The sequence below is a fragment of the Gymnogyps californianus genome, chromosome 6 (genome assembly GCF_018139145.2).
Source record: "Gymnogyps californianus isolate 813 chromosome 6, ASM1813914v2, whole genome shotgun sequence".
Classification (NCBI taxonomy): domain Eukaryota; kingdom Metazoa; phylum Chordata; class Aves; order Accipitriformes; family Cathartidae; genus Gymnogyps; species Gymnogyps californianus.
In genome coordinates, this window is record NC_059476.1 from 14697059 (window position 1) to 14723592 (window position 26534).

Below are 26534 nucleotides of genomic sequence, written 5' to 3' on the forward strand. Positions count from 1 at the left end.
CAATCACAGCCCAAGCCCCATGTGCTGTCTGAAAGCAAAGAGCACACAGCAAACTTACAGGGTATCTTTCCTGACCTGACAGGTGAAGTTCAGCGGTTACTCAGCACTTCATCCTGCAAAATCCTGAGGGCATGGACACCATGCAATGAACACCTAGCTGAACTGAAGTGAAAGAGCCTCTAATGGGGCTCCATCTCTCAATCTGAGAAATACTAGACCAACAAAGTACCCAAACAGATGCTTAGATCAAAAAGAGGTTAAAAAAGAAGCCTGGATTAAGTGGCTGAACCACATGAAAAATGAGAGTTGGAGCTTTCATCTTGTTTAAGAAAAACAAAACAAAAAGCCCTCTAAAAGATCACAAGTATTAATTACTCTGACCAAAAATGTTTCTGTTCATAAACAGCACCTTTTCCAGGTCCATCTCAAAAAGGCCATTTGGTTCAGAGTATTTAGGAGACCACAGCAAAAGTAGCTCTGTGAGCAAAAGGAAAATCGCTGCCTAACCCAGCACCTCCAAGCTCTGTGCTTCTCCAGGAGGGACATGTATAAATAGGGTGGTAGATGCATACAGGAAACAAAAAGTTTCACTTTTCTTGGCCAGCATTGCTCTGAGTTTCTATGGAACACTCTGCTGGATGAAAAGGCATCTGACAAAGAAGGAAAAGAAAGAGTTTAGTCTGCTGTGTCACTCTCACAGTAGCCAGAATAACTAACTCATGCCAGTGTTAGTTCAAAGAATAGGCAGATTTTATCTGTCCTGACAGACAAGTTGCAATTCAAAGAGGCTGGTATATGATCCCATATCCTGTATATTCACTGTAGGCAGGCAAAGGCGTTATGAGATAAGGGAGATCTATACATCACTTACTATGAACATCTCACTGCAGCCAGGGATAGTTTATTATCCTAGTGATGATAATCATTTCCGCTCTTGTGGAGGAAAGCGTGCAGAGGACGAGACATTTGCAAGCCCTGTGGCTGTCGCTTAGAGGAGGTCCACTTGCTTTACCCAGCCTTTACCCAGACGCTGGCTGACACCTCAGTACACAGGCTAATGCTCATTGACTTACCCGTGGCAAGTGTGGATTAATTATGTCACATGTGATGAGATCTTTAGTGAGATGGTACAGAGGTGCCATGAGCAGGTATTAACTCTGACATTGCTGACACTGACCACAAGGGACAAGCATTTGACTGCATCCAACTCTCTGTGACCATGCAGTTTTCCAAGGCACAAGTTATAAAGCAACTTGTCCTCTCTAACACAACAGCTTCTCTTTGTGCTAATTCTCCTTTAAAACAATGAATACAAAACAGGATGTGAATGGAGAGCCCTGTGCAGTGCTAGCATCAAGCCCAGAAGTTACAGACGCTGTAATGCTCTTGTGCAGCTCTTACAACTTAACATCAGTAATGTGTACTTCACTTGCAATGAAAGGTAAAACCATAAATGATAGGAGGGTTTATGAAGACGCATCAATTAATACAAGTGGATTTCTTTCCAAGAGGCACTGAATATTATCTCTTTTCCTCCCCGCCTAGTCTCTAACACCATAAAATACCATGTACCCTGCAGTGCATAGGAACTCCAGGCAGTTAAGTGCCACACAGCGCCGGCCTGTCAGATCCCAATCAGCTTAATGAGGCCATTTTCCATACAAGTGGGAAATGTTTCCAAAATAAATAAAAAAAACCATGGATGATAAAACTCTGGGGCACTTCTAATTGAACACGTGTTAAAGGAAGAGATTCATTATATGCATTACTGTGCAACAATGTTATGCATTTATCAGGCTTCACTTGTGCTGTGTTTAATTCAGCAATTTCCACATCACTGGAATGAACCAAGGTGGAGAAGGATCAAGTTCCCAAATGGGTAATGTACTGGCCACCTCTGAGATCAGAGATGACGGTGTGTAATTTACTACTGCAAAGAACTATCTTCTCTCAAACAGGAGAAACTTATAGATTCAGAGCTGGAGAACCAAGATCCCGGATTCTCCTTGCCTGTGTAAGATACTTTTCTACAAACTGTACCTACTGTCTGCACCATGGGCAGTGTGTATAACAACTGTACATACCAATTAGCATTTAAATATTTTGTATGCTTGCTGCAGTAATTGCATGTGCAAAGTAAGCATATAACTGCACCCAGAGTGGAGAAGTTTTTTGGAAGGGACAGATATTCTGCCATGGGATGCTGGAGTCCTGGGACAGTCAAGGAGCAACCACAGGCTAAGAAAATTGTTTACATAGGAATGGACAAAAGCCTTGGAAGAGAGGGGGTAAGATGGGATCAGCTCCCAAAAAGCCCTACAGATTCTTAGGAGGATCAGGCCAGACAAGTGCCGCAGCAGAGACCAGAGAAAAGAGGAGAAAGTCTCCCTTGGAGATAATCTGGAGACAGTAGTTGCAGGAACTGTATCAGCAAGGTAAGTGAGGAATCCTGGGATGCAGAGGAATAATCCTGGTTAGAAAGGAGAGGGCGGTCTTTAAGGCTTAGATATGGCCTGTGAATCACTAGTGGTCCGTGGAGAGCTGGTCACTCACCTGGGATAGAGCTAAAGTAAAAAAAAAACAAAGAGGGCAATGCGATGAATGTCACAGAAGGAAGCAATTTCCCCTGGTAAACCATTGCTCTGTGTCACCTAAGCAAGACACTACTCTGTTCACCCATGAAACCGCAACCCTTTCCAGTTGGTTCCTCAGGATAAGGGCTCTATTGCAACACGGACAGCATCACCAGGGCTGCTAAGCTTGGCCACCAGTAAGAGTCCTAATGGGCACAGCTTTGAGTAAGCCTGCCTGTAATGGGATTGACTGCAGTTTGCCTCTACACACTGGCACTGAGGCCACTTCAGATCAAATTTCACTGTTGACTTAAAGAGCCCTTTGCCAGCACCTTTTGTCCCATAGGATGCTGCTGAACTAACTCCCAGTTTGGTCCTTGGCCGACTGTTGTTGTCAGAAATCCCAAGGAACCAAGGATTCATAGTTGTTCTGTCTGCAAGTCCCTGGTCAGCTCTTTCTTCCTCGCCCCCCCAGTCTTGAGTCCATTGACCAATTTCAAGAAAGTCTGAAAGAAGGATGGAAACCTCAGCAACAACTGATTTCTAAATATTTTGCAATGGGCAGCTAAGTAGAAGCCCCAACTCGTGTCCATGGTAAAGGAGGCAGGAGAGCTTAGCCCGCACACTCTGCATTTATCCAGCATGGATGTGAATACAGACTTACCCACATCAAATGCTGGCTCTTGGGTTGTTTCTTTCAGGCCTAATGCTGGCTCTTGGCCAGCGTCAGGATACATCCAGAGAGCTGCAATATTGTGCAGCTGTTCTGGTGGGGCTGGAGTTATTGAAGTGCATGGACAGAAAGGACACAGATAAGTTGGCAACTCAGCTTCATTAGCATGACTGTTGATGGAACATGTTATTTCATTGCTCAAAAGAAAACTTCAATATTACTGGAAAGGATGAAATTCACAAGGGAAACCACACCAAAAAAAAACAAAATAAAGGAGACGAAGGAAGATGTTTTACATGATGGTGATTCACTCTGAGACAAAAGAAAATGAAAGAATATTCCCAACCATTTGGATCCCCAGATACTAAAAATATAAACTTATTGCTGTGATAGCTCCTCCAGACATGAGTCATACATTTTAAAACCTTATAGGGTCAATCAATTTCACTTCATAAATCAATTACACCACCAAAACCAGACCAAAACCAGACCAATGTATCGAGACTGGCTCATTTCAACCTTTCAGAGCTGTCGATAAAACTGCGTGTGAGCTGAAATGCTTACCAGCAAAAGCTGAAAGCAGTAAATCAAATTTAATAGGCTGGTTTTGTTGACTGTACAGGAATGATGCCTGAAAAAAAACCAACCCAAGCCTGAACTAATGGAATTCCTAAAGGATATGCAAAGACTGTTTCATTTCTACATGCCTAATGATCTGGGTTTCAGTTTGGTTGTCTTTATGTGTATAACCCACAGATTTTCTGAATTAAGACCAGCACTTTACATATAAAATATTTAGAAGGGCTTCCAGTCCTGACAAAAAGATCTATTGCCTCCCTCAATAGCTGGTTCCTGTAGTTAATTACCCTCACTTATGTTTAATTCAAATTTGTGTCCCTTCATTTTCCAGCAGCTTGATACTTTTTATGCCATTATCTGCTACATTAAAGTGCTCTCCTCTTTCATTTATCTTCCCTCCATGTTGGTCAAGTTGCCTTTTAACCTTTTCTTTGCAACAACTTGACATCCTTCCACCTCCCACTACAGATGACTGTGGCCTCTCACCGTGCTATAGTGGTGCTTGGGTTTAATTTATCTTCCCTTTGCTGGGGTGACATAAAGAAAAACAGTGTTTCCAACATTGTCTTTATTTTCTGCTTTTTTATTTCTCCTACAGCAAATATATTGCCAGTATATGATGTCAGATTGATAAGATGGAAACAGAAGTCAGAATTCTTTATGATCAAACCAACTCCACACTGCCCTCCTCGCTTACAGAGTTCTGTAAGACCATCAGCCTGGGTAGAGATGGTCTCCCCTGATATTTAGATTAGGAAATAAATGTTGTATCCCCAACACTGTGGAATAACTGCAGTCGGCAAATGTCAGCTTCTATGGTAAAGCCACAAGCCAGGAGAGATCTAAGCTTGGTCCTGCTCTGGGTCAGGACCAAATAACTAATCTCAAGGGGTGAAATGTAGTATCCAGTGATCAATATCCTGAGCCATCTTGGTCTCTGAGTCAAAAATAAACCTTCTCTATGTGCAAGAGTGGCATTGCTGCTCTCCACCTTCTCCATCCTCCAAATGAAACAGAAAAGCTGGAGAAGAAGCAAAACCAGCAACTTTAATTTCATTTTATAGTTGGCTGTAGTGCTGATGTTCCCTTAACACTGCATAACATTGCTTTGATTAACCTGATAATGGTATGCCCCCAGAAATAGAATGACATCTGCTATTTAAGATAGGTTTGGTACAATTACGCCTCTTGCAGTATTTGTGTCTCATTTCTTTCAGGGTTATGGAACTTCACTTTTCTATTAAAACTAGAAAAAGATGACTACAAACATGTCTTCTCCTGTGATATAAAGCTCAAACTACAAAAGACAGATCACACAAAATTACTCTTGTTTGCATTCTGAAGATGGAGCTTGTCATTAGAAAGATGAACACTTTATATTCTTCTTACATTTTCTAATATTATAATGACAGATATTATGGCAAGCACCATAATCTGTTCCACTGCAGTGCAAACAGTGCACATCACCTCCCTAATAACATTGCAAATGCTAGAGATGGGAGTTCATTATTTTCTTTGCCTTCTGTCGGGATATTACTGATCCATATAATTACTGCAGTTGGAGAGATATGCAGTGTTGGTACAGCGTCAGTGCTCTTCTCTGGGCAGTTGCACTGTACTGATATTGCACTGATACTGGGACTGTACTGCTCCCAGCATTGTTACACTGGAAACATGGGTCTGAAAAGCTCTATTTGTATTTTAGTACCTGTTAAAGATTATAGGCAAGCTCCAATTTCCTAGCTTTTAACTGGAAGATAGCAGCTTGCTGCCCAAGCTGACGTGGATAAAGCTGTACACTAAGCAGGGTCCTACCCTCTCCTTGAGAGAGGCAAGGTCAGCAAGTCCGGTTCTTTTCACTTCTATGTCACTTAAGAACATTAAGTGCCAGCCCATTTTTAGCTTCTCTTCCAGTGACCGAGGCCAGAAAAGTCTGTTATGTGGTCACAAATACAGGTAGTGAGGAGTTTTCCAACTCAGCAGATTTCATTTCATGGATCCAAACACAGATTTATCTAAAACATGCACTGGGAGTGTACTGGTTTGGGCTGAACTTGTGAGCAGGTAGGGAGGACATACAGAGGGTATGTGCAGCAGGAGGTTTGCCCAGGACGCAGGAGGCCTGCATTCAGGTCTGGGCTCCGTTGAATTCTGTATGAGGATGTGATTCTGTCCCTCTGGTGAGACACATCCTTGCTGCCCTGTTTCAGGACCCATTGCAAGCAGGCTATTCGCTCTGTGCAAAACTGCCAGAATTAGTGATCTCATATGAAAGGAAGCACTGGTCGATGACTTTTAGTTTTACCAGCAGCTCCATGACCAAAGGATGTTTTCCTTCTAACGTATACAGGAGCATTTAATCTCCTACTTTACTGGGATCTGTTTGACTTCACCTACCATTATCACAATGACGTGTTGGTGGAGAGCAGAGCTAGCCATGGATAATGTACAGTACCGACAACAAATGTAATCAGGCTGAATTATCAGGGATTGAGTCTTGGGCTCCTGGAAATAAATTGCAGTATTACATGTGTCATCTGGGAGCCTTTAACAGCCACAAAGCACTCACAACATAGGCCTATGGTCAACTTTAAGCAAATTATATAGGGCACTTCATACTGTGATTAAGGTGAACTGGACCCTGCAGACAGATGTGTGTGTTCACCACAATTTATCTTCAAAGACTGTCTATAAATCCTAAAAAAGGAGGTCTTGGTTGGCTTTTGGCTTTGGGTTTTTTTTCCTGTTGGGTAAGAAAGAGGGGCATTTTAATAGTGAGCATTTGAAGCAAAAAGGCATATAAGTCTATTTAAAGTTATATGAATATAACAGTATAAACAAGAAAGGAGCATTTTTAAATCATCTCCAGTTAGAGGAATACCAGGAATTACATCATGTTCTCAGAATCCGTCATTTACTTTCTGACACTGACACCAGCAGAACCATGATATGGTCCAAATTCATGGCCAAACACATCCTACACTTGCGTCCAATATACACATACACAAAAAAAAGTAAATTTGATCCTGAGCAAATGCTATTTCAAGGCTTTTCCCTCCACACCTTCAAAACATGACTTTCAGCATTTAAATGAAGTAATTCAGTTAACAGATCCTAAAAACAGAGCAAAAACATCAAGAGAAAGAGGCCAGCTCTTCAGAGGTCCATCAACCTGTATGAGCTACACTGCCTTAAACAGGGCTGGAGGACAAGGAAACCCCTCTCCTGTTGAGCTGGTCAGTGCCACACTCTGTGCACTGCCGGGATGGTGAGGCACAGGGCTCCCTCTCTGCTTGCTAGCCTGCTTCTCACATATGAGCCTGGGGAAAGCAAGGGGACCACTCTTTTTGGGAATCGGTCATGCCAGATAGCTAACACATAGAAAAAGGCATCAGATCTCATTTTTCCGGCTGGCTATGCCCTACATTAGCTCAGCCCAAAGCACCTCTCCTCCTCCTTCCTGGCTTCTCCTAGGTCAGTGGTGACTCATCTGTACTTTAATGGAGGTCTCTGAGGCTTCGTTCATTATCTGAAAAGAGCTTTGAGACCATCAAGTGAAGGATGCTAGAGAAGTGCGAAGAAGAGGTAAGTCTTGTAACTCATATCCATGTGCTACGATGTGCCTTTGTTTTTTTTTTTCTTTTCCTTTTATAAAAACAAAATTTGTACCTGGTCCTAGAGCAGGGAGGGAGCCATTCATTCCCTCCACCCTTCCCCCATGATGTATCCTCCCCTTGCTTTCTTGTGCGTGAGGTTTGGAAAAAGGAGGTCCAACATACCCAATAATCGAATTTGCATGACCGCGCCGTGTAAAACGAAGAACATCCAGAGGGGCTGGGAACAGTCCACGCAGACCTGCATGCCAGTGCTGGCACCGTTGTGACTCAAGTGCAGCTCACCATCTGAATTCACCATAAATCCCAGGATGTCTCCGCTCTGGAGGGGCACCACGACTCGGCAAATGGCCCAGAACTCCTTTCGGTCAACCAAGGACTCGGGGTTATAGGGGAGGTCGCTGGGGCGCAAGGTGCTGGGGTCGCAGGACGTCACCCCGTAGGACAGTGTCCCCGTGCGCACGGCATTGGACTTGTTGATTTTGACGAAAATGGTTTCGTTGATCCGAAGGGGTCTGCTGGTGAAAACCAAAGTCCTCTCCTCCCGGGCGTGCTCCAGACGGGCCACAGTTTGGTCGTCGAGGATTTTGATGTGGGGTCCCCGGAGGTGGTGGAAGCGGAGGTCGCTCTCCAGCTGGGAGGGGAGGAGGTGGGAGTGCTGGGAGTTGAGGGAGTTCTGCGGGATGGGACACGTGGTGGCCGTCACGTGGAAGGTCTCCTCCTGCAGGTTGAGGTCGCACAGGCTGACCGAGAGGCGCGTGTCCTCCGTCTCCCGCCGCAGCGAGGGCCGGCGGATGGCGGTGAAGGAGCGGGGCCGCAGGCAGTCGGGAGGAATGATTTCACTGTCTGTGGGGAGAGAGAAAACAAAAAAGGGGTCACTTCAGAGAAAATGAAAATGTCCAGGAGTTTGCAAATCGCTGCTGGTTTGATTGATATGTTTAAAAGGGAAAATCGGAGACCTGCTGCCATTAATAAATTTTCCCCTTTAAAATATGGAAGCAGAGTATCATAAAATGTATTCGCCATCGATTGCTGTTCTTGTACTTCCCCCACAAGCATCAACATTTTCAGCTTCTGAGCAGCCAGACTCAAAATCAATGGAAAGAATTGACCAGGGGAGGGTCTCCTTGGAGAGGGGAAGCAGAGGGTAAATATCTGAAATATACCCTGAACGTACCAATCAATATCTATACAGGCTCCAAGTTTTCATGCCCTCTTTATTGTCTACAGTAATTCTCATAGATCTAGGAAATAAATATCTAACTACACATTTTTTTATTTTAAAACAAATGCTATGTTCAGTTCTAATTCATTTATCATCATATGAAATGTAATTAATATTTCTGTATATAATTAATCATTAGTGTTCTGGTGCTCACTGCAAACCAGTACAGATACGGATTTCACAGTGCAGAACCTGGGAATATGCAGTTTTCTATAAATAACATACAATCATTTATTATCTCCAAGCCGAATAATTAAAAATAAAATCCACAGATATATAACAAAGAAAGATGATGCTTACACATTCAAATCCACCAGTGGAAACAGAATTGTACCTTATCTTCTTTGTTAGTCTCACCTGCTGTTTCAAGAGCTAATCATCAATTTATTTGATTCTTTTTCTAAGGAATATAATCACCTGCCTTTAATGCCTAAATTACTTTTATTTAAGATATCCTTAGCTACGTTGTTGCCATAGAAATTTTAAAGAGCAATATACTGAGAAAAAAAATATTATTTAAACAGATCATAAAAGTCAGCTGAGATAATGCAAAGATTTATACTTATGCCTGACTGTCTGAACTCTGAGAAGCCCGTAGCATCAAGAGACTATTCACTGTGAGAAAACTGAGCATGTGGGTAATTCTCTGCAAACGTTGTAATAAGCTATGACCCATACTGACTGTTCCTCTGCGGGAACTATGCCTGCAGACTGTTGTGGCTTCAAGCCCAGGTCCCATCGGTATGAGGTGGGACCACCCCATACCACACAATCTCCCGCAGGTGGCACGAAGCAACACCACCAGACCCCAGCCTCGGACCTGCCACAAACACAACACAAGGTGGAACGACAAGAAAAGGCAGAGGAGCGGAGACTCGTTCCTAACGCACCTGCTAGGCCCTTGCAGTGGGCACCTCTTCCAGCCACGTATCCTTGGGATTTTCTTTTACGACAACAAAAGAGCAGGCCCTCAGGTTATCTGAGGATTTTCCCAATGGGATGCACCCTCTCCCAGTACACCAGAGTAGTGGCTCTGTACTGGTATGCCAAGGAAAAACGCCAGCTACTGAATAACCAACATCTGCAATATCTGAGGTCTAACTAACAGCCTTTCCTGCCCTCCTCTTCTGGGAGCCCTGACAAGAGCACACCCACACACAGTTTGGCTTCAGTAGAGCTCTTTTGCTTTGCTTAAACTGGATTATTCCAGGCTCCTCTTTAAATAAACTGCTATTACAAGGGAAGCACAGTCTCAAAATAAAAATGGGCTTTGTTTCTCATATTTGATTTTCCCCATACTGATATTTCAGCTTCTCTTCCCAGAAATTAATTAAAGAAAAGGAGGAATAAATAAAATCAGAAATTACCCCAAGTAATCTAGAAGTGGGTCACATTAATGCTTTGTAATATATGGGCTAGCATTTGCATTGCAAGTGCTCCTGCCGGATAGCATTAGACTTCTTTTACCCTCCTTTGGCTGGAAACCTACATAGGAGAACAAATTAATACTGGCAGCTGACGAGGATCCTTCGGTGTAGGTGAATGGGTAGAGACCTTTCTGAACAGGAACAGAAGGTCCTCTCTATTTTATTCCCTGTAACTATGCATGTGCAGCCTGGCTGACAACTGTGATGTGTGGGTAGCTTGCAGCCAGGGTTTTGAAACAGCTTGTTTTCCACCAGGATGCTTGCATTTCCCTTTGGCTGCTGGACAAAATATCTTTTTCCATCTGAAAAGAGGTTAAGAGAGATGGAGTTCTTCTGCAGACAAGACACATGGCAGTGATAGCAAACCAGGGTTAGACATCCAACTGTTTTACTTAAATCCATCGGTAGCTCAGATGCCTAGCCGCTTAAGTGATAAGATGTCTCAAGCATATGGGGTTGACTGTGAGACCTAGTTCATTAATGTTTGCAAACACCCATGGAAGAAAGGATTGCAGTTTACTGGTATCTGAAGTAGGTTTGTGAAAATTTAGAGAGATGAATCTCTAACAGATGCTGGCCTGCTCCAGGGCTCTATGTTTTTACAAACCACAAAATATCCAGCCAAAGAAGAAAAAAAAATCCCATTGAATATAAAGTAAAACAGAAGTGGGATTCATCTTTTGGGGTGGTAGGTAAGTTAGAAGAGATGTGGAATGCCATTTACCCAGAATAACTGATAACAGCCAAGGGCTATGAAAGAACAATTCTGGTGAAATGTGAAACAAATGAGGTGACTTTGAGCAGTTTCTTTCACTAGAAGATGTCCAGGAATGAGTTGTTTTCTTCCACTAAAGTTTCAGGTGTCACTTTTTAAACACCGACCAACCTGTTCATGTTGGAGTGGCCTGTAACGCAGCCTTACTCCTGCAGAACATTTCCAACTGACCTTTAATGCCTACAAAGGAGGAACTCTCTGTGTAAGAGTGTTCAGGCACATTTATATTTGCAGAGACAAACCCGGAGCACACATCAAAAAGATGGAATGACTTTATGTGACAAGACTGTAAAACACAAAACTGGTCCAACAGCCCATTACTGAGGAGATCACCTGGCTTCAGCCTGAAGAATTTAGAAATCATCCCTTCTTATTAAGTATTCGAGGTTATAAAATTTCCTGTATAAGGCAGTTGGCAGTGTTTCTTTGGGAAAAGTCAACTGGTGAGATACCTCCTTGGATGAGAATAGATGGACTTGTGAGTGAGGACCACAGCAGAGCAAGCTTCAACCCAGCTGGCTGGGGTACCACCAGCAAGCTGGCCGTGACCACAGCAGCTTGATCCAGGCTGGCTGCCCAGGTAGCTTTCCAGAGAGGTTTTGCTGAGCTCTGTGTCAGTGCAGTTATGATGTTAATGCTGCATTTAGAGACTTAAAGTTTCTGGTAGCAATATAGACATAGCCAAAGCAGAAAGGATTTCTACTAAATACAAATTTTCTGCTCCTCAGCTGGAGAATCTGAGACACTGAATTTTTGTAAAGGATGTCTAACTTCACAAATCCCTCTGTATCTTTTTCTGGCTTTGTTTAAGAAAAAAAGTAAGCAGGAGTAATTCATGTAGCAAAGTAGAAATGAAGGGCACTTGAGCAGTTCAGCCATCTTCTGTTTTCTCCTCCTCTTTAGTGGGGTTTATCTGCAAAATTTAGATTCTCAGCAGCTGATTCCTTACACAGAAAATTAACTTGAAGTATATTCCTCTGACCAGAGGCTTCAAAGCTCTCCGTTTTCCTGCTCAGAGGGCATGGAAGAGCCTCCTGCTTCATGCAGGCTCAATGCGACTGCAGTAACACTTTAAAACAGCACTTACAAGGAGCTGGTGAGCAGCCAGATACAGCTGTAATCACTGCATCCAGATCAGAAGTATTTCACTACCACCGTTTTTTTGAATCACTGCCAAATGTTGTCTTCTTAAAATCATCTATTTCCGTAAACATGTATAATAGATATAATACATATTTATTATATACATCACATACATGCACATTTAATAGAGCTACATGCACATCCAAACACAAAGGCATTTCTAACCACCAGCATGCACAGATCATCTCAGCCCCACACAAACCCGAAGGGGATGTGTCGCTGTCAGACTGTCAAATCATCATTTCCTTCCTCTTTTTCTTTTTCAGTACTGTCTGTTACTGCCTGAAGGCTTGACTTTCCAAGGTCATGAGCAGCCAGTATTCACACACCTGTAAAGAATCTGAGAAAGCAGACCAAACTCAGCATGCGCACACTCATACTGGAAATTTTCAGAGTCCGGTATTTAACTGCAAGCTCTAGGGACACAGATCTCCTCCTCTTGATGAGTTTTCTGAGATGGGTGCAATCCTATGGCCTCACATGAACTGTATTTCTTCAGAGTATGAGGCCTGCAACCACTCTCCAGAATGAGCTATGGAAGACCTAGTATAAATAAACCAATCTTGAGACTTACTACTACAAAAAATAACTTAAAATTTGGGGAATCAGACTGATAACCTAAGAACCTATCCCATTCCTACTGATCCTCCCTCGCAGGAGAGAGAAATGCTGAGAAGTCAAGGAACAACGTAGTGATTCCTTGCATCTGGAGAACATTTCTGTCCTCAGCAACTAAGCAAAGAGTAAAAGATTGGTAAGGTCAGAACTTTGCTGGCATACTCCCTCCCTTGCTGTGCAAAGCCCCATGTTTTTCCTTCCTTCTGTTCTTTGCTTTACTTCCTCACAAGTGCATTTTTCTTCTCTTAATCCCACACTTCACTGGGTAATAGTACTTTTAGTGAGTACTGGTGCTTATTGTATAATTTCCGTGACCAAGGAACCTCAGAGGTGCTAAGCTACCAAAAGACATATTGAAGTCAGCGGCCCCTACAAGAATATTCTATGTAAACATACAACTGCAAAAGGATGTATACTTTATTATTCCCACCACACTAGAGGGGCTCCATTCCCACTCAGGAATGCAGATGAAGGCTCCTTTCCCCACTATCAGTGCTACCTGCCACAAGGGGTTCTGCAGGGAGGACAGCTGGCCTTCCAACACCTGGAATCTTGCACTATCTATCTCCTCCATGGTTTACAGCAGACTTATGCAGCTAACAGTCCATTTGGCAAGACTTTGACATTGCAGGGAGACATGTTTGAAATATGAGGCAGATGTACCACGCCGTAAAACAACATTGCACTCAAAGGCAATTGGGAAAAGCAACCAGTCATAAGACAAGAAATAAACCCGTGCTTCTGGAAACCTTCTGTCACTCACAGCCTCGTACTCCCCAGCATGGGAGTGCAAGTATTAATCCCAGCTCAGCTGCCTGCCTTGCGAACTCTGCCCATGTCATGCTGTGGCAATCTTTGCTCCCTTGCTGACTCAGTCCTAGAGAGCTGATGTATACTGCTGGGGAACTGCCACACTTCAGAGCAGACGTAGCCAGAACAATTTCTGTATGTTGTTTATAGCTCAATTGATTATGTACTTTAAGGTGACTGAGGACTGAAAATTCGGTAAAATGGAAACAACTTATATTCTCATTTATCCCTCCTAAAATAAGGATGAAGATCACTGTGACTAGGGGCAAGGAGCAATACCTGTTCCCAAACTCCTTTGGTTACCAGCTTCCCCAATATGTGTATGGCACCCAGTCCACAGCATCACCTCCACTGGAAAGAAGAAGAGCAGCTGTGACTGGGTCTGGGAAGAGAAGGACTACTATGTGGCCCGGGGTTCAAAAGCCGCCCAAATTACAGGGTGACTGGAAGCAGATCTTCATGCAGCCTGCTGTACTAATGGTGTTAAAGATGTCCTCACCACCGTGGGATGCTCTGCTCTAGGCTCTCTCGGTCTCTGCCACGTGTATCTTAACTGTTTTATTGTACCAGGAGGAGCTAAGCAAACAGGAGAGTGAAAATCGCCCTTACTTAAAATAAACACAGGAGAAAAATTGAGAAGTGAAGAAAGCCGAGGCCATGCTCACAGTCATTAAGAGGCAAAGCTCCACTCACAGAGCATATCCAAAGTGCTCTTGCCTGCTGGCAATGTGTCTGAGCAGACACTAGTAAAACTATTTGTTTTTCTGCAAACTTGTACTCTCCATGTGAGGTCTGGAGAGGAGGCTGGGCTCTGCTGCACTCAGCGTAACGCTACAGAGACCCACGCTCCCAGGCGGATGCTTCTGCACTGATGCTGCGCACAGGTTTCCCCCTCCCTGCTTGTTACTGTTAAATCTTGAATTTATATGATCCGAGACCACTCCATTGTGTTTATTTCTCATAAACCATCAGGCGCCAGAATGCAGCTTCTCGGATCATACAATGAAGCCACTTTCAGAGCGTTATTGGAGCATGTGGGAGGCAAATGTTTAAAATCCCTCAAAGGAATGATTCAGACTAAAAACGTCCTTTGCCATATACTTAGGAATTCACTTCTACAAAGTACATTCCCTTTATGAACAACTGAGAAATCAAACTGCCTGAGTTATTGCCTCAGATCAATCATTCCTTCTCCTTGAAAACACCCACATCAAATCAAGGACATCAGTTAAGTAAATACCTACTTATACAATACCTGCATATGTGCATGTCTCTATTTCATTGACAGTATAAATATCCCATTTCAAATAAAGCTGCTTCCTTCTGCTCTTGCTGCTCTGGCTCCCCTCTTTTTGCACACGCTTACAGGAATACGTGCAAAACTACAGCCAACAGACAATGTCACTTGTACGAGCTATATATGTAAGATGCCCAGGCTGCTCTTTAAGAGACAGTAAAATCTGCTCTGGGGCAAACGGCATCTGAGATCAGGACTCAGCTGCTGGGCTCTGCAGCAGAAGACACTCCTCACCACGTAAACAGAAAGGATATATAAATGGTGAGTGGGAGGCAGGAAGAATTAATGTTCTTATTTCATAGACTGGAAACCGTGGGATGGAGTAAGCTGTCCAAGGGGACAGGACTCCTCTGGCAGAGCTCTTAAGTGAAACCTCTTGGGGTTTAGCGCAGTGCACAACAAAACCACCCCGTTTTCCACGGTGCACCCTCTCATTTCCTAACTCTCCATTCAATGCCTTATTCTCTACCTGCTGCTCCTCTGCCTCCATGTGCAGATTGCTCCTCTCACCTCAAAACTCAACCTACTTGGGACTCCTCATCCATTATGGGATCCCAATGGCCAGTATGGAAAACACTGTTCAAGAATTCCTCCTTCACCAACACACCGGCTTGGTATCACCGCACGGTCAATGGAGGGCAAACATACGTTTTGTGTGCATTCACATGGTTAAAGCAGGAGTTAATGGCTACATGCAAATTTTGGCTTCCTGCTCATTGCAGTCTGGAAGGCAAGCTAACTGATATTTCATAACAGCCATTTTCATTGCAGGAATGGCAGATATTTAAATCAACTGAGTGCATTTGTTTGCCTGTGACCAACACAGTCCAAATTAGCTTTCTGACAAGATACTCAAGTGTTCTTCCAATATTGTTGAAAGCATTTGAGAGAATTTCTGCTATAACCAGGGGGCAGAAGTCAAAGTCCAAGCCAAGGGTTACAGAGAGCCCAAAGCTGGAGTTCGTCTGTGGGAGAAATCATTCACACTTACACTAAAAATTGTCACCAGATTTTAAAGCTGGGTTACAAAAGAAGGCAGACCATTGACTCTGTGGAACCAATTGCAAGGCTACAAACATCTGCCACTTTAACAGAAATGAGTGGAAATCAACAGTGCATAACGAGCATCTCACTGGACTCGTCTTTGCTTTGTGTTTGCATTTGCTTGGATAAAAATCAGCATTTCTTTCCAGGCATTTTGGGAGAGATTGAGCACTAAAGCTATTTGGTTTGCATGATTCAGTTTTGGAGAGGTGATAAAAAATGGGATGGAAGAGAATAAACTTAGCCTTTTAGTTGTTATCAACTGCTAGGTGTTTGATAAATTTATTGTGCAAATCTGGTGGCTTCCTGTGGCCACTTAGCACCAAATCCTGCTTTGAGGGAATGGTGCCTTTGTACCATTAGGCACAGAGCAGCTGGTGTCCTGCCAGGTGAACCTCAGGAAACCATTGGGATCTGTTCAGAATACTTTTCTAAGGACATAAATATCCTCCCTTGGCTTACTGGGATTATCACGGATTTTTTGTCATGGGTTGTCAATGCTGTACCAATAGTACAGATAAAATATCACAGCAAAACAAAACAGAAACAAACAAACAAACAAACTAAAAAAATCCAGATTCTAAAAGAATGTGAGCTCATGTACTGCCAGCCTCCAAGTTGAAATACTCAGAAAGAAAAAATACAAACCCCTGAGCTTTAGGGAATTGCAGCTGTTTTTAAGCCAGGGTGAACAATTGCGGTTTCCAGGCCATCTTAGTAATTGAATTGATCATCTGCATACTCTTCAATAAAATGTAAGGAATGAAAGCATACAGGCTCATACATGAGTAAGACTATAGTTGAAGGTACAAAGGTTGAGTATTGACTGATAAATTGTAACAGTTTTGGGACATGTGCTGTCTAATAAAGTGCTCTGAACCAGTCTGGTTCATAGCAAACGTTCATAGAATTCTGCCTAACATCTGTAAGCATGTCAAATTGATTTGCACATATGAAACAGCACAACGAGCATAACTAGCCTCATAAAATTGAAATAAATTACTGTTTTCCTTAGCAAATATGAATGTTCTGAAAGAGTCTGACAGTAGATTATGAAGAACAAACTTCCATATGCGTGTTACAGTTGTGGATTTGTTTTCTTTTCCACAAAAGCTGATGCTCAGAGAGAGTCTGCAGGGTGCTGGCAACATCTGTGTTACAAACAACACATTTTGGGTTTTGTTCAGGAAGGCTCTTCATTCCAGGTAAACTCATCCTCCCCAGCCAGCAGTCCTGAAGACTGACAAATGTCCTTCAGGTTGAAGATGTGCTTAACCACTGCCACCTCTGGATGTCGGCACCTCCTTGTCTGATTCCCTTTATTGTGTTCATGGGTTTTCCATTTGACGTTTTCTAGCTCCCCACGAAGTCAGAGAAATATGGTTTGAGCAGAAATCATGTGCCTTGGGTTTTGTGGAGATCACCTAATCCCTGTTATTCACTCCTTAATCTATCTCCCACTCACACACATGAAGTCTCTGAACTTTACTCCCACCCCGATGCAATGATTTCCAGCTCCAATGCCCCAGGCCTCCTAGACTCCATGATCAGCTGTTATTATCCCTCTTGAAAACCACAGCAAAACAATCATCACTTTTAGGACCATACCGACATTATTTTAATCTCAGTCCTGCCTCTCTCTGTAGAGTGCCTCACCTTTTCTTTCCATTTCCTCTTACTCTTTCTGCAGCTGGCAAGTCTTTTATTACTTGTTTTAATTACCTGTGCAAGACCTAATTCCCCCTGAAGACTGTCAGTTGTCACTTTATCTGATGCTTCCTGATCTTTAAGATGTAAATTTCTCTGAAGAAAAGTTCTTTTTTTTTTCTTCTTCATGGGAAATTAAGGCAATAATTGCAATTCCTGATTGTCTAATAGCTTTATAGAGCCCTCTTCTCATACCCAGTGACTCCATTGCTTACTCCTGGCACTATCATCCCTTTTATGCTCCTTTCCTCCTACAAATTTCAACCCTCTTATCTCACCTATTCAGGTAAAACAGTAGTTCACCATTGCATACAGTGCTAACCCCACAACTTTACCTTCATGTAATGTGTTGCAGATGATTGCTATGGGCCCTCCAACAACTCTATTTCCAATCCTCCTCACGTTACTGAGTGAATGTTTCCATAGCATCTTAGTGCTCACAGCCAATTCCCAAGCTACATCAGACACATCCCTTCATCCCCTGAATCATCTGACAGCAATTTTCTTCAAAACAAGTACTTTCTTCCTCCTTCCCATCCATCATCCTCCCTCCCATGGTATTTATGTATCCTGCATTTATCCTTTTTCACTCACTTTCATTTACCCCTGTGTCTTCATGCAGGGGTGGAGATGATGACTCCTTCTCCAACTTCTCCCCACATTTCCCAGTGAAAGGCTCCTGCCATCGCTGACAGTTTTACAGCCAGCTGCTCAGGGAGAATTCAACCCACCAACAACCACCTCGTCCCTGCCAAGGTCTCCCCAAGGTCCAGCATCTTACCCAGGACCATTGCTTATTGACCTGAATTAATGCCATTGGGTCTTCCCCCTTTTCTTTAGGAAACCCAGAAACGCTGCTGGCGATCACCTTCCTGGGCTCGCTGCAGTCCTGTTTGGTTTGGCAGAGCTGCCCAAAGGCACTGCTAAATAATAAATTGCCTGGACATCACAAGGATTTTGCTGCCCCACAGCTACCTCACTAACTAAAGCTAAGAGCACAACATTTTCTAGTGAAGACGCAACCTGTGAAGGGCAGTGATAATATGTAATATTTCAGTCAACTGCCTGAAGAAAAAATAAAATAAATTGGGAAGATACAGTATTTCAGGCTAACCTGAAACAAAGTGCTCAGTTTATCTTACTTCCTTTTATAAAAGCAAACGAATACTGGACCGAGAGCTTCTCCAGTTGATTTCTGGGGCTTGTTTATAAATCACTGTTGCCATTTTCAAGATTAAAATGTTATTTCAAGACTCAAAATTGAAATATACCATTTTGAAAACAGTGAAAGAAACCAGCTAGAGTTTGCCAAAAGTGTTTCAGTTTTTCAGCCATGACTAATTAAGTTTACAGATCATATCTCCTTCTCCAAGCTGGTTCCTCACCTAAAGATCCAACAACTATATTTCTGAAAGAATGCACATAATGCTATTTATCCAGAATATTGTCTTTGTTTTAATTCCTTTTATTATCTCTTTCTTGGAGAATTTCCACCCCAGAATCCAGCATGAAGAAGCTCTCAAAAAGATTCTGACTTATTTTCCACATGTACAAAATGATAGTGCAGCCATTACACCCCATCCACCCCACTCCTATTCCAGAGCTGGTGCGGTCTACAAGATGCGCTCTCCCAGTTATGCATGGAAATACTACGTCAAGGCTTTGTTTGATGAGCTTGTTTTAAAATAGCACAATTATTGCAATCTGCACCAATTCAGAAAAGTTCAGCATGTGTTTCGGTCTGTTCCATTTCATGACAGCACTTAAACATCCGCTTTATCTAAACAAGTATTTATATCCCACTGAAGGCAATGGGACGTACACACGAGCACATCAGTAGTCCCAAATCAGGGGCACAGGGTAAGGTTTAAAAACTACATTCCACGTCAAAAAACAAAAGTTCTTATGCTAAACTCCACTTTCCATTGCTGTCCCATTGCATTGTGCCAGTGGAGTGAACAGCAAAGGAGATTTCCTGAAATAGTAACTCTAAATCAGTCACTCTAGCTGTCACGGCTGGACAAAATTAGGGGAGAATCAAAGAGAGAGTCAATGCCCACTTCTGCCAAGGTATGTAATTGAAAAGTTCATCTCTTCAATAAATTCTTCATATATTCTGTCATGGCGAATGCCCATTAGGCTTGTGATTTCTTTATGAATTATTTTGATACCCTGAACTGAAGGAACTAAAGAGCTGAATCTTGTTACCAGAGCTTCAGCTAACTCCTTAACAAGCAAAAAGACAAATTCCGCTCTCACTTACCCCAAGGGAAAGCTTCAACACCTTGGCTACCAGTAAAGCTAATTTAAAGGCACAGATCATAGAATGTGGCCCCAAAGGGCCCCAAAGGTTTACACAGAAAGACAGGAGGCTTTTCTGAAGCTGCAAATGAAACTATAAACAAGAATCAGCCAGAGGGTCACAGTCTCGCTGCCAGTCAGGGCAGTGTAACCTTGCTGAAGCCACAGGATTCACATGGAGAACAAGGTCCAGCGTACGCTGCCAGATGCTAAATGCAGCTGCAGCCCCAGTAGCCGAACCTTCCTCAGCCCCCCAAGGAAGGGTTCCCAAAGGTTCCTGCTCTCCCCACATCTCATCTTCCCACAGGACTGCTTTTCTTCCTCTTCCTCCCCTTCTTTCTCCCTTCTCCACCTGACACTCGAAGCATGAACAAGCTTGGTCCTGCTGGGATCCTGGAGATGAGATGGAGAGTGGTCTTTCAGGGAAACTAGAACCTAAAACTGGGACACAGACCCTGTGGTGGACAAAGCTGGGCTGTCTGATGGGAGCCAGGCACTGACCTAGGCACTGCCCATCTCACAGCTTCCCCAGCAAAAACACTGCACCAGTGAAGCACCAGCTATAAGCATGGCACTGGAGAGAAGCCTGACTTTGCAACTGGTTTGTGTTATCACTGGTCCCTGAGACCTTTCAAGGAGGAGTCAGGATGTGGGTAAGACACAGGCACTTAAAAATGCAGTGAGTTTTTTGGCTCTCTTCACTTTATGCAGGGTGATTTTCCTTTTCTTCTTTGGCCTGTCGTTAAACTCCCATGACAGACGTCTGCCATTTCTCAGCAGCCTCCTTTTGCCACATGATGCCCTGTTGTACTGTCAATGCATTTTCACTGGGATTTAACATTTCAGCTTATGCTGAAGGTTGCTCTCTCTGACTGACACATGCTCTAAACCTCTTCCTCACCTGCTGGTAATGTCTTGGTTTTGCACCAATTTGGCTAGGAACAGGTACCAGTGTTCATTCATCCACTTGTCCAGTTTCAATCTGTTAAACTCCCATGCCTTTATTTTTACCCTCTATTTCCCTGAGCCCTTGATGCTATACTTCTCTGATTTGGGAAACAGCTAATTGACCCTCTACTCTTTGATTGTTTGTAAAAGGTAAAGTTTAGCTCCAGAATGTCATGAACAAGCTTAGTTTTGGAGATTAGACTGAACTGGGTACAATCAGCAACAAAAAGAGCCAATACAGCAACGTTATAGGCAAGAACCTTGCTGAGATCCATATGGGCTAGAAAGATGGTAACCAATATAGGGGTGACTCTCCCAAACTCAAGGATTTCTCATCCCATTAATAGACTCGTTCCTCTTCAGCTACTGCCTCCTTCAGCATCAAAGTTTAAAGCAATATTTGGTGAGAATGTTATTGTGAACCTTTCTGCACATACTCTGAACTGTTGTAGGGAACTATCAAACCCTTGCTACATAATAATAAAAATTGTTGGGCTTACATCAACTGAAATGTCATCACCAGCACCAGTGATGTCTTGCTCAGTCTAAGGAATCTGGGACCGATCCCAGGCCTGTCCGGGACCTGATTATCAGAGAAAAATGGTCCCTCTCTCCACTGTGCTCAGTATGGTCCCACTGTTCCTGGTACTATAACAGCTTTGACTTTAAAAATGTATACTTTATTTTTTCATTTACAACTGGGCAAATAATCTTTGTTTCCAAGCACAGATATAGTCCACTGATCAGAGCAAAAGCCTGGATAATTCACATCATTAGCATTCATTCTTGCCCACCACAGGATGGTACTGGGAAGGCGCATAGCTAAAAACCCATGCATTTCTGAAAGCTAGACGAGAATAAAAAGCAGATGATGTGCTCAAATTATCCTAATATCTAAAACAGAGAAGAAAGGGTTACTACTGGCTGCATTTCTGTTCTGTAACTCTTTTTCATATCAAAGTAAGCAAGGGAAAAAAAAAAAGAAAAAATTCCAAAGAGGAATGTAGATGACTTATGCTCAGGAGGAAGCCGGTGGATACGTGCAGAAAGGGCCCCACGAAGCTGTACACGCTCTGCTCGAGGCCAGGCTGAAGCCGTGTTACCAGCCCCTTTCACTCTGTGTCCATAGGAGACACAGAGCACCCGGACAGCTGTTGCCATAGCCACCCCTTTACGTCCCAGGGTCAAGTTTCCCTCTGCATAGAAATATTATTTGTAAGGTGGCTTACGTGTGCCTTGTGCCTGGCAGTTAAAAATGGCAAGTCCAATCCCAGGGGAGCTTAAGGCCCAAATTAGACATAACACAGCAAGAGGGTACGATAAACACAGGGAAGAGAGGGTCAGGGCGAGATGGTGAGATGCTGCATATACGCCCTGTCAGCTCTTTCATTCTTCCTAGTAAACACTGCAAGGGCTCTGCATCCCTGCGCATTTTTGCAAGAGTCCTGCTGCTCGGTGATGCTGCAGCCACTCGGTGCTGACAGCCTCGGCTGGGACGGGCTCCACGGCCTCTCCAGGCAAAGCCGAACCCTCAACACTGGAGCTAAACAGCCCTTGTGAGGAGCTGCCAGGCCCATGAAATCCCCCCTGGCCAAGCGTCGTTCCCTCCACTAGGTCGCAGTGGTGCACAGGCACCGGCCCGCTCCCGCGCTGCCATACTGCAGGCAGGGAAAATGGGCTGCTGTCGGCACACCTACCATTTCCAACAGGGCCTGGCATCTAGGGGGAAACGAGGGCAGCATTTAGTCCCTGAATTGGCATGGAGAAACCATGGGGCTCATAAGGACTGCTGGAGCAGGCAGGAACTTGTCCTGAGAGCAACAGGACTTAACGGCGAAGAGAAACCTGAGTTATGCAGACTCCAAGTTACTACAGCCTTCTCCCTGCTCCCAACACACCACACAAACTTTACTAGCAGGGGGGCCAGACTGACAGCACTGAGAACAGAAATTGTCTCCGTCTGCTGTCTTGTCAGCAGCCAGTGGGGCGCATCCCGAGCCCCTGCATCCCACCGGGGAGAGGTGAGGTTCACCCAACCTGCGCTGCTGGCTCTGCCCTGCCGGCTCTGCTGCGTCGGCTACCTCGCAGCTGGGAGAGCTGCCCGCAGCAGAAAAACTGCCCTGTCTGCAGAGAAATGAACAGAGATTGCCACTGTGGCACAAATCTGCAGGAATGGTGATAAATGACAACTTTGCTATCCACTGCATTTCACTGCTTCATCCTGCCAGAAGCGTTTCACTCAGGTCTGTTAAAGCCGCTGCAGTCACCCATGCTCTCCGAGGCTCAGGCGATGCAAATTCCTTCCCGACTGAGGTTTGCAGCACTTTGAAAATTCATATTTATGGGCAACATGAAGCAAACAATTTAATAAGGAAACAAGTAACAGGATGGCTGCTGGGTTCACTTTTACATCTACTACAGTCAAAACATCTATGGGGTTAGCAGGTTTTTTAACCATAGGTGAAGCTGCTGCAGAGCTGAGGGTGCCAGTTCATTGCTACACAGCGGCTTTGCCTGGGGCCCAGCCGGCTGCAGCACCTATGGGTGCAAGTCAGAAGGGACAGTGTGGGTCATGTGCCTGCTTCGTGCTGTCCACTGCTACATTAACACTGAGAGAAGCTCCCCAAAGGCTGCTGATTAGAAAGCATCATCCTCCAGCTCTGTCCCCAGGAGGACACAGTCACCTCTACACTCATGTCCTCCTGCCAATTGCTGCCCATGCCCCAGCGCCCCGTTTTGGGAGGTGAGTCCCAGCTCAGGGTGTCAGGGTGGCCCTTTCCAGAGGCACCAGTGCTATGACAGGGTTCATGGTCCGTTTGAAATTAGCCATCCCAAGTAACCTCCGGAGTCTACTTTCTCCATCTCTCAGCCCTCCGGGAAACCCTCTTCTCCCCAGAAATTTGACATTTCTTAATCTTGGCTTGTTTTACAGGTCAGCAGTCTTGTTCCACAGCACTCCCAGTCATTCAGTAAAGGCGTGTTGAATGCTGTCACTGTCTCCGTGCCTTTGCCATCCTGCCGAGCGTGCCTGCTCCACAGGCAGCTGGAGGCAGAGCCGCAGGAGCTGGCTCCTTCGACAGTGGCTATACCCTCACTCAGAGGATGCTCTGCCGCTGCAGTACCTGCCAAACCACCTCAAAGCCATCACCAGCACACATATCACTGGTCCCAGAAATTGGCAGGAGGGGAATGATTCAAGGGACAGACACAAGCAAGCCAGGCATGGCCAGGATTAGCCACTGAGCCCTGCAGGCTCCTTCCCTTTACCTCCCTGGCCATCTCAGTGCCATGCCTGTGGCCATGCATTGCCTGCCTGTCTGCGCTGCAGAGCCACCTCTGCTTCACTGGAGCTTGCAGCCCCTGCAGCTAAATTCAAGGCCGGGCAATCCAGCACCATCAAGGAAAAGGATCAGGATGGCACCGGACAACACTCGCTGCAAAAAATGACACTGCTGCAATGAGAGTACCCAAATCTCAGCCTGCCGGATCTGGGGCAGGGTCGCACCAGGATTACTGCTATCTCAAAACTGCAAAAAAAGTTATTTTGCTCTAAATTAATTGTAGTTAGCACTGGCACCATTAGCCTGGGCAAACCTTGTTGTGTCAATCCATCTAACTCCAGCCTGCTGTAGACCTGGGGCAGTCTCCTGCCCCCAAAACAAGGTGCTTCTTGCTGGACTTCTTGGGTAACAAAAAAAGGGTCACTTTTTCCCAAAAAAGAACAAGGCACCTGTGACTGCATGCATCTAAGCACCCCCCATCATCAAACTGCATTTCAACTCCAGACCGAAAGCTCAGCTTAGGCTGCAGTTTAAAGCAAGGACCATTTCTGCCTCGCAGCAGCTCAGCATCATTATCATTTTTCCCCCGTGCACATGAGAGTGTAAACGCTCATAACTATTCAGCTGGTTCTGTGGTTTTACATTGAAAATATGTTGCTATGGAGAGTGCAGCACGGGAACGTGCAGCCACCACAATGCACTACGGCAGAAGCAGACCACAGCTTCTGCTGATATTTGCAGGCCCTCCGCTGCCATCCACACAAAGGCTGAAAATAGACCTAAAGCTCAAATGAAGCATCTGTAATACTTCATTTCTGCCCGTCCCTCCCCAAGGCACTGAGACTTTTCACAAAAATCATACCAAGCATCCCACATATGCTCTGACGTCACCTCACCGATTTCTAATTCCTCGCGGCACACATGCCTTGAAAAGGAAATTCCTTCCAGCCCCATTTTCATTCTATGTCCTATTTTTGTCTGGGAAGCAGGTTTCCCTCCGGAGCCACCCTTCTGCTGGTACCCGCAGGTGCTGCTCCATTCTTATTACCTTTTAGCCACAACATAAAGCAAATCCCTTGTGCTGCTCCACCTTGCTGCCCTGCTGACTGTGAAGAATCTGATTTCTGTCATTTAAAGCTGACCTTGGCAAAGGTCATTCAGCAGCAGCAAAGTGATCTGCAAATACGTATTCAGTGCAGGGGAAACCTGTCTGTACCATTAAAGCCCCAGCCTTCACAGTCTCCAAAACGCATGGGCTGGGTCCTGAATGATGCTGAGCGTTTTCTGATCTCACTGACTTGATGAAACTTGGGAGAGCTGAGCCAAAGCAATGCAGGCTTGTGCCCAGAGCACCATGAATTGAACACCTTTGGGATTTTTCTTTCCTATGAATTTTAAAAATACCTGAAATACTGTTTGTTTTCTTTTTCATATTCTGAAGGAATTGATAAATCCTCAACTGCACCATAAATATGCAGCCATCAGCCCTTGATTTCTAAAAATGTATTTGTATTAAGCTATGAAATTATTTACAGTGGCCATAAAGATCCTCCCAGCATCTGGCAGCTGGGAGAGGGCCTTGAACTCACTAATTTACTTACATTGTAAATCACTTTCTAATAAATAAATAAGCTCTTAATATCTCACCCACAAAAAGAGGCACATTGTGTACAATACTATATTTAGGGGTCCTTTGGAGGTCAAGGATTCAGCAGCTGAATTTCTCTGAGGATCTTTCTTTGCTGAGTGTATGTTTATGCCCAAATGAATTGTCAGCTGAACGTCTTTATTTTGAAATCAGTTTAAAATTCTCTCATTGCTTTGGATGCTAAAGAAGTGGCTGCTTGTTTCTTGTTTTGCCTGAACCAGGGTCAAATTCTGATCTAAGGGGCAGAAAGGGGCACTTAAAAAGCCAAGTAAATGCTTGCTGATCCTTTAGTAGTGACCTTCCTGGGAGGGACTGCTGAGCCTCCGGGCCAGCTCCGGGGGTGGAGATGCTCTCCAGGCCAGGAGGATGCCCAGTGCCAGAGCCCATGAAGAAAGAAGGTCGTGCAGCATTGCAAAGAGGTGCAAAACGCCACGCTGCGCTAGTGCTGCCTTCGAGTTTTACTGCAGAGGGGCGGTCAGGACATCCTCCCTCCTGGCTCAGCATCCACAGCCCAGCCACTGCCTGCCAGGTGATACAGAGAGGGGAGAAGGGAAAACAAGTATCCCACGCGTGCCGTCGCCTGCTGTGCACGGGATGAGCTGTGTTAGGGTCCCTAATGGATGCTGAGAGTATTTAAACTGATGGAAACGCGACTTTCAACTTCTGTGAAATCCACCACGGTGCCCTTGAGGACAAAGGAGGATGAGTGGCTGGTTCAAAGCAATCCTGGATTGAAAACAATATTGTCAGATCAAACTTGGTCCAAAATTTGTGTTTTGTAAACAACAATAATAGCCTTTTACAAAACCTAAGGTAAGCAAGCACTGTTTTCACATACTGCTTCACTTACATAAAAATAAAAATCAAACTC

General features: G+C 44.4%; 1 protein-coding gene across 2 annotated transcripts in view; it reads right to left on the reverse strand.

Moving 5' to 3' along the window:
* The window catches only part of NEURL1 (neuralized E3 ubiquitin protein ligase 1), a 158867-nt gene that overhangs the window by 9307 nt on the left and 123026 nt on the right, over positions 1-26534 (reverse strand). For both annotated transcript variants that reach the window (XM_050899308.1, XM_050899309.1), the window contains one exon: positions 7605-8285. In XM_050899308.1, coding sequence (XP_050755265.1) covers positions 7605-8285 — 681 coding nt within the window. The remainder of the gene's footprint in view (positions 1-7604; positions 8286-26534) is intronic.